This window comes from Callorhinchus milii, unplaced genomic scaffold, assembly GCF_018977255.1.
Source record: "Callorhinchus milii isolate IMCB2004 unplaced genomic scaffold, IMCB_Cmil_1.0 Scaffold5, whole genome shotgun sequence".
Taxonomy (NCBI): Eukaryota; Metazoa; Chordata; class Chondrichthyes; order Chimaeriformes; family Callorhinchidae; genus Callorhinchus; species Callorhinchus milii.
The window spans coordinates 39,822,584-39,839,361 of record NW_024704746.1 but is presented as its reverse complement, the minus strand read 5'-3'; the positions used below and the strand labels follow the sequence as shown (position 1 = coordinate 39,839,361).

The following is a 16,778-nucleotide window of genomic DNA, read 5'->3' as shown; positions in this document are numbered from 1 at the left end:
TGTTTTGCTTTTCACCACTCGTGGAAAGCAGTGTTAAACATCGGAAGGACTGCAGTGCCAGGTTAAAGAAACAAACATTTTTGTGTTCAATTTTAACTGTTTTTTAAAAAAAGTCGAGAGTTGACCAGTGGAAACAATAGTGCCCAAAGAGTGGGGGGGGGGGGGTAGAGAAGCGGAGCCGAGAGGCATGGAGGAGAGGTGAGAAGAGAAGAGCCGAGGGCTGAGCAATCAGGAGTAGAGCAGCATGAGCACAACATAGGATCGAAGAGAATTGTTACAATTTTAATATTTGTTATGTTTTAAATAATTGGCATCGGGCTATATCAGCAGTGAACATGTGGCATTCATAGCATTTATTCATCTTACCTGGAAATCAGATAACAGATGATGTAAGGATTTAAGTTTTAGAATTTGTGTTTTAAGTACGTAGACTCTGTTTTTAACTTTTTTTTAAAAAAAATGAACCACACAAATGTCAACACGAATTACAATGCAGGAAATTTATTTTAAAGTTGGTGTATTTGTGAACACTTGGGGTTTAAAATAAATATTAATGTACTGTAATTTGTGTTTTTTTTAAACTACTTAAAAACATAGTCTACAAACTGTACTTAAAATACAAACGTTAAATCTTAAAATCCTTACATTATCTGTTATCTCATTTCCAGGTAAGACAAGTAATGCTAGCAAAATGGTAATATTAGGTTTCCTACATGCAATCTCACATTTAACCGAAGAGCCAATCAGTTTAAAAGACAGAAAGGTTGAAACATTTTTAAAACATTTTTCTTTGCAAGGAACTGAGGAAATTAAAATGAATGCCACAAACTGAAATGGAGTCAGAAGCACATCATTTTTGTAAAAGCAATAAATCATTAAAAAGCAAACGTCTTTCCTTGGGAAATGGGCTGCACTTAAACAGGATCATTCTTCACCCCATAATTATTAAACATTAGATCGCTGGCAAAATGACTAGAATTTTCGTGATCTTTAAATCAAACAGGATCTTTGCCAATATAAATATTGATTGAAATGTATCAATTTTCTGACTTCTTTAACTGCTGAGACTCAAAGATGATATGAAACATGTAGCTGGCCAGACTTCAGTAGCAGGTTTGAATTTATCCCTGGCACAATGTCTCTTCTGTTTAGTGATATGTAGATAGGTCAGACAAATATAACAAGATGAATCACACTGTGAATCAATTGTGTCAGATTGCAATGTCCATTTGGGAGTCTGGAGGACGGAGCTTGATGCATTTATTTGAAGGAATTACTCAAAGCTAACACTAACATCAGAAAGTTCCTGCTTTGCAGCCCAACAATTTGCACTGGGCTTCACAAGGCAGCATGAAATTCCTGAATATTCTGCGATTGCTGTCAACAAAGTGCAACAAGACAACTTAACAGGGATTTTCTTGTTCATACTTGTGCACTGCATAGTCTATGTGTCCAACACCAAGTCACCCTCAGCCTCATATTAGTCTATTCAAGGATTAATAAGAAATAATAAGAAATGAGACTTAATGGGTCAGATGGCCTCCTGTACCAAAAAATATTATGTTTCCATCTTAAATAAAAACTTAATTTTTTAAAAAAAACCTAAACGGAACACTTTTCAGGACTTTGAGATTGTAATGCCTTCTGTGATCCTTCTAAAATAATACCCATTTGTAATAAATTCACAAAAGAAAAATGCAGATTCAGAAATGGACAAGAAAAATATTTTTATATGAGAATGCAAACTATACAACATGTTTTTTTGGTCATCTGAATGCATTCTGTTTTCACACCATATTAATCTCTTCTGATCAAAGAGGTTCCTAATGTACATAGATAAATATAAAAGAGGAACAGTTATTGCTGGGGGTCAGGATGGACACATTAACCATCCCACTAAGACTTACATTATTGGTTTTGTTAACAGCTTGTGGATTTGTCATGTCATCAACAGGTACTGAAATGCCATGACATCCCTGTTGCCTTTGCACAGAGATGAAACGTCTAGCTGTCTTCCATATGTTTGCAAACTATCATTCACACTGAAGATGAGAAGTGAACAAACAAATCAATGTGACCATCTTCCTCTTCACAGTGACTATTTCTATTCACTTCATTTTTGAAAGTAGGGTAAAAATAGGCTGTAGGCGTTTGCGTTGCGATGAAAAGGGAATATCTACAAAATCGATTATGGAATAACAGAGGCATAAGCACAGATATACACTGTTGAGTTTATTTTAAGATGATGTTATTGGATTTAATCATGAAATACATTTCTTCGGGGATTTTACTGTAAATCAGAACCGAGCCTTTTAAGGTTTATTCTAATTAAACAAGTCATGGCTTTCGAGAGTATAAATCATATTACTTCAAATTGCAGAGTTCAGACATGAGAGATTTCAACACTTACCAAACTTTGTCATTTTAAACAATGTTGTGATATCACCAAAAGTAAATCACCCAAAGTAATTGTTGGCCAGGACAGTGGGGAGAAACTTCTGTCTCTTTTCTCAAATACACAGCCACTGCACTTTACAATAACTCCTGTGAAGCGCTTTGAGACATCCTCCCAACATGAAAGGTGCTATATCAAATGTAAGGATTATTAATATTATTGTTTTATTTAAGAATTCAAACTTTTTAAGCTTTTGGACTGCATCAGTACACTTTTGTGAAGTACTTTGAGACATTTCAATGCGCTGAAGTTTTCTTCTTAAAAAAAATGCTGGTTCTTTCTCTGTAGCCTACCATCTTTATTTATATAGGGATATGAGGTGGAGTCCTGTAGCTCAATGGTTAGAGCACTCGCCTTGCAAGCGAGACACCTGGGTTCAATTCCAGGCAGGGTGAAACCTTGGGCAAGTTTCCTTACTCCACACGCCTAATAATAATCCCTCCAAAAACAAAAACAATAATAAATTGGTCATTTTCAACCATGACTGTGGGACACTGCTGTGCTCAATTGGCTGCCGCATTTCACCCACAAATATACAGTCAATTCACTTTACAGTATATTCTGTGAAGCGCTTTGAGACGTCTAAAAGATGTGAAAAGCGCTATATCAGATGCAAGGATTTTTATTATAGATCAGATATTCTGTAGTTCTGCCTTACTGCCTTTGGAGAGTGTGCCCCGTGAAAGAAATAGGTTTGTAGAACTAAATGATTTCTCAATCCGTGCTTTCTGTACATCTTTAATAGTACCCTGAAAAAGGCAGGTAAATGGAGCATTGTTTGCAGAATAGAACTGCATCTTTCTAGAAAAAGAAACGGTTCCTGTCCAAGATGAAGTGCACTGCTGATGTCCAGTGTTCTGTCCAGCAGCTCAACTGCACTAAGATGAAATCCATCCACTGAGAGTGGACACGTTAGACAGATATTCATGGTTCACATTAAAACTTGAACCCTCCAGTTGGGAGTGAACATTACTTCACATTGCTAGAACTATTGAGTCGATTACTTACATTTTTTTTGTATTGCATAAAAATGACATGCCAATCATTTTCTCCTCCATACAGGACTGTGGATTGATAATCCAGCCTGACGAGTCTTGTGGCCTGCAGCCAGTGTTGAGCAGTTACTTCTCAGCAGTTACTCAGACGCAGCTTCCAGTCTGTAAGACGGGGGATGCCAAAGGTTGGTGATCATCACTATGTGGTCGAGACTGTTTTCATAAAAATGGAGTCAGCAGGAAATCCCTGTAGAGTGTTGTAAAGCGCAGATAAAATGTATGATTATATATCATTTAAACTGTTCCCTCAGTGTCTTTCTTCTCTGCAGGAGTATGTATATCATACACAAAGAAGTTGACAGTAGACTCTGCCTTTATATCCTGTTAAAGGAAGATCCAAATGAAATAAGTATTAACAGACCCAAGTTGAAATGTATATAAAAGATGAAGGGAAGTTCTTGACAGCACTAAACACCAGATTGAAATTGCCAGAATTTGATTCCCATTTCAATGTTCGGTGAAAGAAGGGGCTTTATTTTCATTCCTTGGACTGGATTTGAACTCTGCTCTATGAAAGTACGGAACGACATTACAAGTATAGGGACACAATTTGCGTTGTTCCTTAATGCGTTCCTTGTGATTAATGGATTATCGAGTTAAGAAATATTGCAAGTTTGTTACTAATTCTTTAATTCATTCCACCCATAAGCCCTTACCTTCACTTACCTTACTGCTGCAGCTTCCAATTTCTCCGAGACAGCTGGCTGGCCACTTGCAAGTTTATAAGAAAAAGGAAACTGACTTTTATGGCAGTTTCCTGGTATAGATCCAGGAACATGGTTTTGAATCCATATTTTTACCTTGGGGAGATCCATGTTGAAAGATACCTCCAGGTAACAGTTGACTTGTTGCTTACTGTGTCCAAACAGAGTTAGGCAACAATCAACAAAATTAACAGGATGTGGCCCACATTGCCACATTAGTTTATTCAATTATATTCCCACAAGGCAATATAACTAGGTCTCTTCATTTCTGTGACAAGATGTTTCAGCAGAGTAGGACAAACCTGAGATCTTTAATCCAATAAATTAAACTTTTCAGACACACTCCAGCACAGGTTCACAGGTTTCAAGGGCAGGTTTAGGACAGTTGCCCATTGATATGAATTTGCAAAGGAATGTCTTAAATAATACTTTATTCATGACGTTTTGGGAAATTTACTTTCACTTTGCCATTTGGCTTTCCATTCTCAAATTGGGATCCCATCTCCTCAAAACAAATTGTCATTCCATCCTGGCCCACCCAAGTCAGGCAGCCACTCAGTAGACAGAACTTATGACAGACACACTAACATGTCTCAACTTTTTCCTATAAGGAACACAGCCAATGTACCAAGATTATTTCTGTTCAACCAAATCCTAAGAAAGTTTAAATTGAAGACTGCGACCAAATCCCATAAGAAGGAAAATCAAGGCTGAGAACTTGCTCTGTCATTAATAAAACGAAAAATATATATTCACGCATTTGCAAAATAATATTTTAAATTGACTGAGTCTTTCTTTATTTTTTTCAGTTGGCTCAGCATGATTGAGAGGGGGAAATTGTTTCCTATGTTTCAATTGGCAAATATGTTAATCAGCAAATTTGTTATGTTTAAGTGGAAATAAGTAGCCTTCTTTGTTTAATTGGCAATTGTGCTGATTTGGCCTCCAACTCTCGAAAGAAGCTGAAGATAAATGATACAGGGTGCATCCGTGCGGTGCAGTACAGTGGAAGGTCACACAATGTGCTCTTAAAGTGAAAGGCATGCTAATAACTTTCCTAGTGGGCTGTAGTGTATTCAAGTGATTGCACATGGTATGTGGAGGAGAGCTTCATATGAAAAATGAGAGCTGCTCCTATACCTTTGGATTTTGTCTATTGTGTAACCTTAATACATTTTAGTTAACTTTGATGTTGCCTGCACAAATCTCTTGAGACTCCTTAAAAATTACTTTAAATGTGCCATTACAACACAGTTTATGTTTGCTGTTGACAAACCAATTAGTGATTGATTATAACTTTTTTTATAATAAGAGATACTATACAATATTTATAATACAATTTTTACAATAAGAGATAATAATAGATTACAGCCGAGATACAAATGTATTGTTCTTTCTTTGTGCATCTATTTTGGCTTGCATAGGACGCCAAGAGGCAAACTCTTTATGGCACAAAAGAAGTCTGTGGCAGAAACACCATCTGTTCTAAATATACAGATTAGGTCAAAGTATGTTTTTATTCCAAAAATGGGTTTGCACCAGAAAATCTACCATCCATGGCTGTTCACCCTCCCAACGATCAGATCAATTGTAGAAAACACACTTTGAAATTCCACGATGGATTAAAACAGTATCATTAGTATATCGCAGAGGTACTTCTCCATTTGTCTGGACCATCCAAGGTGTAGATAACAAACAGAATTACTGCTTAATTCCTCCATTCTTTGCTTACTTTTTTCATAACTCCACTCAGTGTAATAAGAAGCAATTTCCTTAACCGTATTTCATTATTTGGTTTTTTTTCTCTTAAGTATTAAAGAAAGGCTTGATTTTTATTCAGTTATCAAAATTTACTATGCATGTTGCTACATTGAGTATAAATCCCCTTTGTTTTTCAATCAACATCTTGTTTTCCTCTCACTGCATTCCAAAATACTCACTACAAATTACAGATTTTAAAAGCAAATACATTAACTGTATGGAAAACCTGTTTCCAGGTCTTCAGCAATTCTAGGAATTGCCAGACAAAAAAAGACCAAGGTCCATCTTGTTTGCCTTCTACCATCCTGGTAGTCGTGTGCTACAATAATGGAGTTGTTGATAGCAATTAATTCTGCATGGATTAGTCTACAACAGAGTGGAAAGCTTTGGGAACCTTAGATCCAAAGTTGTCTGGTTCTTCCAAACATACTGCACTTACTATATGTCCTGTCTCAAATTACTCATATACTGTAACCTGTTTGGGAGCCACTCCGCTGCAGTGTGCTGGTAATGACAAACACTCTGATTAATAGCCCCCTCCCCCAACCCCTCTCAGTCCTCAGTCATAGGGGAAAACATAATAAAGTACACTTTCAGCCCCCCTCCCCCACCCCCCCTCAGTCCTCAGTCATAGGGGAAAGCATAATAAAGTACATAGATTGCTGAGCTGAGTTGCATTTCACAGGTGCCCTGATTTCAGTCGTGGTGGCTAGCACAGTAGCATGGAAAACTTTCGGTTTTAATTAGAACAAGGTAACACATTTGCAATTCACGGTTCAAACAAATCCTACAATAACAGCTCGAGTCTAGATTTTAGTCCCACAGCAATTGCCTGAAGGCAAGAGGGCTAATCACTGAATCACACTGGGAATTATGTCTGAAGAGTTCACAGTTTTCGGGACACCACCTCACACAGAGTGGTTCTTTGTTGTTTGAGATCAAAGAAGTGTTAGGTTGTTTTACTCTTTAAAATTTTTGATGATTTATGAATTGAATAGCCATTAAAACACTGAACGGGTAGTCTGGGTTAAGTATAGTTAACACGGCCTCGCTAATTATGTGAAGGATCTAAGCAGTTTATGTAGCTTAATATGTTATTATTCAAGCAAAAAAATGTCTGCTGCAAAATTCCCAAGGGTCAAAAATCTCACACACAAAAAAATAATGTTCCAACTTCAAAGACAAACCTTTTTAAAACTCTCTTTTGTGCTGTTTGTACCTATTCTAGTGTATAGAAGACAATAGTTTAGTGTAAAGATGAAGGTAGAAGGAAGAATCGTTCCTTACTATTTCTCAGAGAAGCAGAGGCTCATCATCCAAAGTCAATTAGTGAGCACAAGATCATGCAAGTAGCAATTCTATGTCTGTTGACTGAAAGATATAAACTCTGAGAACAAAAAAAGGGGAGAGGCAAACTAAAAATACTTTTGGTGTGTCTTAAAGCTCTTTAAAATAAAGTCTGCTGCTGTGTTAACAATACCAAAATGACTTTTTTTTTGGTTAGCCGGGTGTCTGACACACGTGGAAAGCTATCTTAATGCTTAAAAGTATCCAAACCTGACTGTGAATTCCACATGTATGCCACTTACACAAGGAAAATTCCCTGTAACTTCAATGGAATGCACACTCTCTTCTGGGAGGCATGTACCCTGCTTACCTAATTCAAAGTATTAGGCATAGGTTGGCAAGGCTTGGGCACCTCAGAGTGTGTGTTGGAGTACTGTTAGAATTTAAATCTAAATTCTAGAATTTAAAACAACATAGTTTGCCATTGAAAGCACTGTCTGCCAATCTTTCCACTACTTGTTCAGCTAGGACCATCCTACCAGTTAGGGGTTTGGCTTGCAAAAAATAAGGACTGAACTGTTCGGTAATTTATTTTGATATTGTAATAATAATCCTTGAATTTGACACAGCATCTTATGACCTAGTTAAAATGTCTCAAAGAGGTTCACCGAATTTACTATATTGTTGACTGTGTAGGTAAAAGGAGCAGCCAATTTGCACACAGCAATGTCCCACAAACAACCTTAAAGTGAATTGCCAATTTTATCTGGGGGATTGTTGGCCAAGGATAAATATCTCTTCTGAAGGACAGGATCTCTGACAATATAAGCCTCCAGCAGCATTGCACTTGAGTGTCAGCCTAGACTATGAGCTCAAAGTTCTGATTTGGGGCTTGAATCCACAATCTCCTGGTGAGAGTGCTGCATAGATTGAGCCAGAGTGTGTTGTGTAGAGATTACAGACTGAAGGAGCCCAAATTCTGCACTAAATGGACCCACTGTGTTATGAAAACAATATGAATAATTTGTGTGTGTGTCTTTTGTCTCTCTCATTCTCTCTCACTGACTGTCTCTATGCATTTTTATGTATATACCTGTCTTTCTATCTGTGTGTGTGTGTGTGCCTCTCTCTCTTTCTCTCTGTTTCTCTCTATAATCTTGTACTTGAACTGGATTGGATTTCATCACCTCAGGCTGTCAGTTCACAGTGCAGCTCCATAAAGTTGTGATCTGGATACCTTGCTCATACATACACATAACTATCAAATCCCCACTTTGGAGGCCAGCCTGATTTTTGCATCCAACCCCATTGCAGAAATCAAGCTGGACTTCATTGTTGGGAATGTGTTTCTGATGCACGTTTTGTCGCAAATCCTAGCATGAATCACTCTTTGGCAGTATCCTTCTTCACAATTTTAGGAAGTTAAAGCTTAAAGCCTGAAAAATAATCAGTTTAATGTGTGCACAATGTGTGCCCCATCTGTCCCTTACTTATTTCTCCACAAGAAGCATCTGTAACCAGGTTGCGTGTAGTGTCTACCAATATCAAATAGACTGCTTAGTCGCGATACTTGCTACCCTGCTGTCTTGACTTTATTTTCATTGAGTTGAATAGGAAAGTATAACAAGGTAACGATTTACAGTAGAGGTTTTGCAAGCTCACAGCAAATACCTTTTAAAGTGGAAGTGGTAAACTTCTTTGTATAAGAAAAAGTCAGCTACAAAAAAACCTTCACCTGTAGCTGCTGTCTTCAGCCATTGTTATTGAGTGGTCAAACAAGTCATTGTGGAGACCACAAAGATTTTTATTCTTACAAACTTAGTCCATCAAATGCAAGGATTATTATTATTATCATTTTTCTTGCAGACTGGTTGTGACAGCTGTATAGACTGTACTCGGCTGGGTTACAACTGTAAAAACTAGCGACCTTTCAGTGAGGATTTCACCTTTAGGCTGAATTTTGATCTTATGAAAGTCATTAGGTCATCACCAGAAGGCTGCAGTAACACTTCAAGTCAGTAAACATTTGAAAGCACAACGGATGTTGCAACGGCATTGTCAGCTGTTTACATTTATTGATGTTTTCCCATTGGCTCTGTGACAAAGTAACCTGCTGTTGAACAGTTGGAATGGAGCTGAGCCCCTTGAAATCTAACTGCATTGTCTTCAGCAGCCTGAACCATGTGGTCAGTGCTGTCATTTATAGCCAAAGATTGACAGGGAGCCACAATAGATTATTTATAGACTTTCAAGGTCCATCAGTTTCTTCCTATTCCACCTCCCCAGTCACATCAGGAAAACACATTATTCCTAGAAAACAAACATAGCTTATTTTACTACTTTCACGCATTCCTTTATGAAGCACAAAACCATCATACTGGGCCACTGTATCTCTTTCAGAGGAATAAGTCCACGTAAGGTCAGATTCACTGGATGAAGCAACAGCAATTCTGTTTAGTTACCAACAGAAAGGAAGAGTAGATTTGTGAGCCAGCATCTCTATTTTTTAAATATATCCTGACTTTTACTTATTGTCTTTGAGTTCTTCATATGAACATTAGTAGCATTCTACTGAATGCTCTCGAACGTTTTTCCTCGACTAATATTTGGCTTACAAGTCCATAGTTCATGGGAGGTTGGTTTGAAGAACAGCCTTCTGGTCCATTTGTTCTCATTCTTACAGATTACCAATCCTACCACAATACAGCATCAAGCTGTTTCTTAAATGAGTTCAGCAAGTTAAGCATAGATTCATGCCATACTGTTTTTTTTAAACAGTGGCCTAAAATGTTCTGCCCGCAAGCATGTGTATTTATGGAACGCTTGCACAGATGTTAGCCCTATTCCTGCCATGTTCTCTCTGATTTCCTCGAGTATTATGGAGATATATAAATTGGTCCCTATGTGCCCTGAATTATTGATTGACATCATAATAATAATCCTTGCATTGACATAGGACCTTATCACGACATTGAAATATTTTTAAAAAAGGCAAAGGATTTACTGTAGAGTGTAGTAACTGTGTATTTTGCATTTTGTTATGTAATTAAAGAAAGTGTTAAGTATTTAAAGAGAGAAAATTCAGGTACATTTTCCCTCTGATATGAATATAGAATAATTGTCTTTTGAAGTTTACTAACATAGATCTATGTGTGTGTGTGTTGGGGTGGGGGGTGCAGGAGAGTTGGAATAAATTAGCTGATCTGGAATACATTTCAGTAATTTGATCCTTGTTGTATTAGGGGTTTAAAAAAGAGAACTGAAACTAGAGAATGTACAGTGGTAGTGCTTTGAACACAATGGCACCTCCCCGTACTGAACACATTCGAGGAGTGTCAATAATCCAGGGAATGGTCAGAAAACATAGAAAGTTGCTTGGTAAATTTCAGGAAATTGGTTGAGTGTGTACTGTATTTATGGACCAATACCAGCCTACGTCAGGACTTTGAAGTCACAGTCTCAGCTAGCACTCTAATGCAGTGCTGGGGGGATTCTGCATTGTCAGAGGTACCGTCCTTTGGATGAGATGTTAAACCATGGTCCCATCTATTAGTTCAAATGGATGCTTCTCCTGGTGTCCTGGTCAGCAACCCAGATAGAATTGGTCATTCACTTCATTTTGTAGGACATTGCTGTGGGCAAATTAGCTGTTGTGAAATGAAACATTTCAATTGTGTTTCTGAAATGCTTCACTGATTATTCCAATGCTATCAACATATATTCCAAAATTGTTTGAATCTTGATTACTGAGTCTCTTCTGTTGTTTTAGGACAGTGGGTTGTCCCTTGTTTGAGCTGTTTTGACAACCAGACTTGTGACTGGCAGAAAGCAAGGTGGCAACCACACAACTGTCATCACCTAGCACTGACTAGGTCACAACTACAGCAGTGCATGAAAGGAAAAAGGGTAAGGATTTGGCTTCCTTGTAGCTTTAGCTGCTTGGCACTTGAGAGTTTATTACCCAATAGCGAATGATACTCAATAGTAATATACCGCAGGCTATACTGTCTGCCAACATATATTGTGTGCCAAAGCTACCAGCAACATTTTGTTGTACACAGTGAATATGAACTGAAACCTCCTAAAAGAAAATTATACGTTTAAAAGCTTAATGGCACATCTTGTTGCTATAATAACAGCCTCCACGGCATAATGGTAAGAGGTAGATTTGTATCTGTGTTTCTGATTGCAATCTGTTCAAGATCTCTGTCAAGATATTCACAGGAGGCAATGGCATTCAATGAAGACTACCTCACCACAGGAAGAAATGGAAAGTAGAATGTAAAATCTCCTGTTGTGTTATTCATACAGCAAGATTATTGTCAATTAAGAAAACGTTGCTGGACAAAAATGTCCCATTTTCTGAGCTAAAGAAGGCTAAATGGCTGAGCGCAGCTTATGAAGGGAGATAAATCAAGCTCAAAATTAGAAGCAAGGGTTTAATAAATACTCACACAGGAATGTATCAACCCAATATGATTGTTGGATTGATTTCAAGATCCTCTCACTCGTTTTCAAATCTCTTCTTGACCTTGCACCTCCCTACCTATTCAATCTGCTTACCCCTCATTCCACCACCCGCTGCCTCCAGCATCCTGTTTGTCCCTCATCTCCTCCGCTCTACCATCGATGGTTGCACTTTCAACCCCTATGCCCTGAAACTCTGGAGCTCTCTCCCTGAAACCTTCCACTTTGCCCCCTCCCTTCCCAATTCCAAATCCCACCTAAAGACCTTTTTGATTGTGCTTTCGGCTCACCTCCCCCCTCCCTCTCCCCCACGTTCGATGTCAGACTCTGGCACTGTCAAGTGCTCTAGGACACTACCCCATGTGAAGGACTCTATATAAATGCAAGTTGTTGCTTACAACTGAAATATTTTACGAATTATTCTTATTGCATTTTTTGTACCTAATCTATGTGGAGAAGGTTATACTATGACACAAATTCGCAAAAGTAGTTCAAAAGAAAAAAATAAAATCAACAATTAAGAAATTTAAGTGATTACAAAAGTAGAAACTTAACTCTTTAGATTTCTTAAGTCGCAGCACATTTTCAAATTTACAAAGCTAACCATGCTAAAGTGGGTTGTTATTTTATTTGCAGTGTAAGCAAGGGAGAAAGAAATAATAACGGGTAGGAAATATAACTGCAGAAAAAAGCAATAACTAAAATTCTACTCAAAGAATAACTGAAATGTAAAACCGAATATGAAACAATTTCATGGAAATCTGATGAGATGATATTCACTTAACCTCAGAAGAAACGTGGAGAGCGATTAAGTCAATTTAAGTTTATAAGAAAAAATATTATATTGGTTTGGCAACCACATAATAATTGGCATTCATAGTGCAGTGTTCTGCTGCTTTTACATTTAATACACTCTGTTAGTCATGTTTTCCTCTTTCATTGCTTTGACATGCGTTCTTAAGGGGCATATAAGATAGTAGTTCTACTTTATGCTGACTGAAGACCGCATGAGGACAATAGAATGCAGTTCCATTTGATTGTCACCTGGTAATGGACATAAAACTAATTTTGTGAATTGTTTGGTGATAATAATAATAATTTTTGCATTTGATGTACACACATATATATACACACACACACATACTCACATACACATATACACACGCACATTTGGCTGACATTGTTACCTTCAGGAAACATGCTACCTTAATTTGTTGCCAAAAGTGAAATGAACTTAACAGTTGATTAGTCTAAACGTTGCCTGTTCTTAGCTCATGCCACATAATAATGTTTGGCAGGAATTTATACCAATGCAATATAAACATCCGAGAGATTTTTTCCAATATGGAAAAATAAAAAAAATCTGCTGAAACGACCCCAAATAAATGCAAAATATAAAGTGCTAGGAAATGTTCCAGATCTCTTCTATTTTTTGAGGGTCAGCTGGTGTCTAACACATTTCAGAAACCCATCCCCATGCTTAAAAATATTCAAAGCAAACTACACAATTACAAGTGAGGTTTGGATGAAGAAAGCCTATTTGAACTCGTCCTTCCAGAATACCTATCCGACCATCTTCTCATGACAGCACCAAGCATTTCTTTTTAAAAATGGGTCCAGCAGTCTGGCCTCAACCATCTTCCATGTAATCTGTTGCAGCCATTAATTACCTTGATTATTAGGACAAGGAAACCTGGTTTTGATCATGAAATTGTTCTTTGTGAACCTAAATTTACATCCTCTTGTTCTGTTGTCTTGGTGCATTCAAAAGTAGTGTTCTGAGTTTTATTTTCTCAATCCCATTCGTCTGGAATGGATGTGCACTGTTTCCCCAGAGGGGCACGTCTTGCTTACCTAATCCGGAAAGTATGAGGCACAGAGTAGCAAGACTCATGATTTGGGCACCCCAGAGTTTGCATATGCTGGATCTTAACCCACTAAAATTGCATAGCTTTCCACTGCAAACACTATCTGGCAAGTTCTCCACTGCTTGTCTAACTCGGGTCATCTTACCCTCAAGGGCTTTGGCTTGAAAGATGAACAGGAGCCGAGTGGGTCGAATCCCTTTCCCAGTGACTGGTCTATCCATCCAAGTCCAATGCATGGTTTCTAAGGCGTCTGTTTATTCTGAACATTGGCTGTGGGGTTTCTTTTTTTACACACACACACAGCTTTATTAGGACAAGGAATGTCATACTTAAACCAGTGATTAAAGCACAACCACAGCAGCTTTCAAAAGAGAACTTTATATAAAATAGAAAAGGGTGTGTCTAAATGTATGGAGCTTACAAAGTACCCAACACAGCCATGATGGGCCGAATGGCCTTCTATGGTTACAATTCTATGAATTGTACCTGACAATCGAAGCCTAATGTAATTGGGCATTAATAATGAGTGTTTTAAATACAAAGTGGATTGTTTGGGAGGTACAATACAGTCCTGGCACAAACCTATCACTACATTTTTGAGTCTCCATCACTTTATAAACAGCTTGAAACAAGCATTTGGCTTTTCTCAAAAAATTAATCAATACGTTTTGAGAAAAAATAGTTTGAATGGAATTACTACCACTTGGGCATTCCATATTTGTTGTGAATATTGAGTATGATAATGCAGTGAAATGTTAATAATGCAGTGAATTCTTGGGTGTCGTGGCATTTTAATGCTTTGGTGTTCGAGATGTATTTCCCACAGAATAGTAAAACACAGCCTTATGCCACATGCTGAGTTAGCTCCCAGGGTTGTGAAGGCATCTCAACCTCTTGATGTTCTCAGTCAGTAACACAATCCAGGCTTTGTGTTATCCTATACCTAAAGGTTTGCAAGCCGAACTATACACTTGTGATACCAAAGCTTAGCAACACATGGGTTATTTGACCATTTGTTTTTTGTTAGCTAAATTGTTTTTCATTAAACAACTGAACCATAACCTCTTTAACCATAACCCGGTTTATTCAGTAAAGGATTTGCTTTCCAGATTGCAAATTTAATTATTAAGAAAACACATTGCAAATTCATATATCTTAGCTTGTTAAATGAATATTTTAAGCATGGATCAATAAATTCAGTTCGCTTTCGCAATTCATTTAATTCTGCTGCATAATAAGTGTTAGAAATGTTTGTAAAGTACTTGTTGAAGCTGTCATTTCATACACGATGTAAACATTCATACATCGTCAGGGTATAGAGGGATATTCAGCTTTCTGAGGTAAGATGATTGCATGGTTGTTAAAGCGTCAATAGGAATCTCAGCAATGTCATTTCTGAGGATACAAATAAAGATCCTGGTCCTCAGCTTCAACACCATTCCATGGCCTTGCTCACCCCTACCTCTGCGACCTCCTAACCCCTTACCAACCTGCCCACTCCCTCCACTCAGAGTGCTCCGGCCTGCTTCACATCCCCGCCTCGCCCGCCCCACCACTGGCGGGTGGGCCTTCAGCCACTCTGTACCCCCTTTGGAACTCCATCCCCCAGTCCCTCCGCCTCAACCCATCCCTTGTCTCCTTCAAGACCCATCTCAAGTCCCTCCTCTGCGACCGTGCTTTTGGTCACCCTCCTTTCCCCCCTGACCTCCATCCTCCCCAATCCCGACCCCCAGTTCGAGTCCGAAACACTGATTGTCCAGCATCTTAGGACATCCTCCCGACTTGAAAGGCTCTATACACTATAATTTTGTTGTTACTGTTGTTCTACATCCCCGTTGTTTCTGTGGTTTCCCAGTTTATGTATCGATTATTCTCACACCTTTTGTTTCCTCCAATAGGCTCTTTTTATTGGAGATTCAACCAATAGGGGAATGATGTATTACCTTATGGAGAAAGTCAATGAAACTCTTCTGGAATGGGACAAGGCCCATGACATGAAATTCTATTACAATCTAAATGGAGGAAAAACGTTTGCTAGCTATGTTTATTATCCCCAGTTCTGGCTCAGTTTAGATCGTAGACCTACATTTGAAAAAGCCTTGGAGCACCTTATAGACAGGTAACGTGTCTCATAAGTGAACTCTTTATTTTAAGATGAATTCAGTCTCTGTCAACATATCTTAAGGTTCTGAAAACGCTGGTTTTCTATTTGACTGTTTTACTGGTGCAAAACTAATGTTGCATTATGTTGCCATTTTGTTATCAAACATAGGCGTTGAGCCATCCAAATCACTCTCACCACCCTTTGTGTGAAGAAGATCCTCCTAAACTCAATTTTACATCTTTTACTAGTTATCTTATATTTGTGCCCCTTCTTTTTGGACTCACCAGCAAGTGGAAACAGTCTATTGGCATCCACCTTACCAAATCCTATTATAAATTGAAACACTTCTATCAGGATGAGTTAGAATAGGAGACAACATGATGAGCTTTAAATTTAACAGAGTGTGGATGCAGGGAGCTGGATGGGCACTTGAGACAGCAAAGTTGAAGTTTGGGTGAAAGCAGAAGGAACATGTGGAGAAGCTGTGATCGTAACATATAGAGAAACTTTGTTTGAGACTTGAATGGGGCAGTCAAATTCTGCAGTTGTTAGCTGAGCAGCTGATTTGATAGTCATAATTCTGCTCTTTTACCTGTTTTCCTTGCTCCTCTGATGGTAGAAATCCTTGCTGGAGTTCATTGATTTGTACTCAGCTTTAGGTTCTGCAGCTGATGCTATGGTCAAAGCATTGAACTTGAGAATATTCTTATTTGTATGGCTCCATGCTATACCATACAATGCATACACTGTGCCAGTGGTTACAGAGGTAATAAATACAAAGGCAGATGAGAATATCTGTCTGTATTTATTATATCTCAGTACCTAATGCTGAGAACCATCCCTAAAAAATAAATATTACATGCAATTTTAATGTACATTGTTAAGATTACTTTGCTGAAAGTATTGTTTTTTACGCGTTTCAGGTCACGTCCTTTGGAAAACAATTACCAAACAGTCCTGGTCATAGGAGGCGTTCAATGGTTAAATACACATCACTTGCCCATCATTCAAAACATTTTACAAAGGTAAGACAGAACATATAATTCATGAGCAACTAAGTTTGGAGCAAGCTACAGT

At 38.1% G+C, this 16,778-nt stretch overlaps 1 protein-coding gene across 2 annotated transcripts in view; it reads left to right on the top strand.

The window, feature by feature from the left end:
* The window catches only part of cped1 (cadherin-like and PC-esterase domain containing 1), a 120,631-nt gene that overhangs the window by 85,452 nt on the left and 18,401 nt on the right, over positions 1 to 16,778 (top strand). For both annotated transcript variants that reach the window (XR_488707.2, XM_007904974.2), the window contains exons 16-19: positions 3,518 to 3,635; positions 11,032 to 11,168; positions 15,496 to 15,716; positions 16,625 to 16,726. Coding sequence is in view for 1 of the 2 variants with exons in the window: in XM_007904974.2 (XP_007903165.1) it covers positions 3,518 to 3,635; positions 11,032 to 11,168; positions 15,496 to 15,716; positions 16,625 to 16,726 (578 nt within the window). In the remaining variant the exon portion in view is untranslated. The remainder of the gene's footprint in view (positions 1 to 3,517; positions 3,636 to 11,031; positions 11,169 to 15,495; positions 15,717 to 16,624; positions 16,727 to 16,778) is intronic.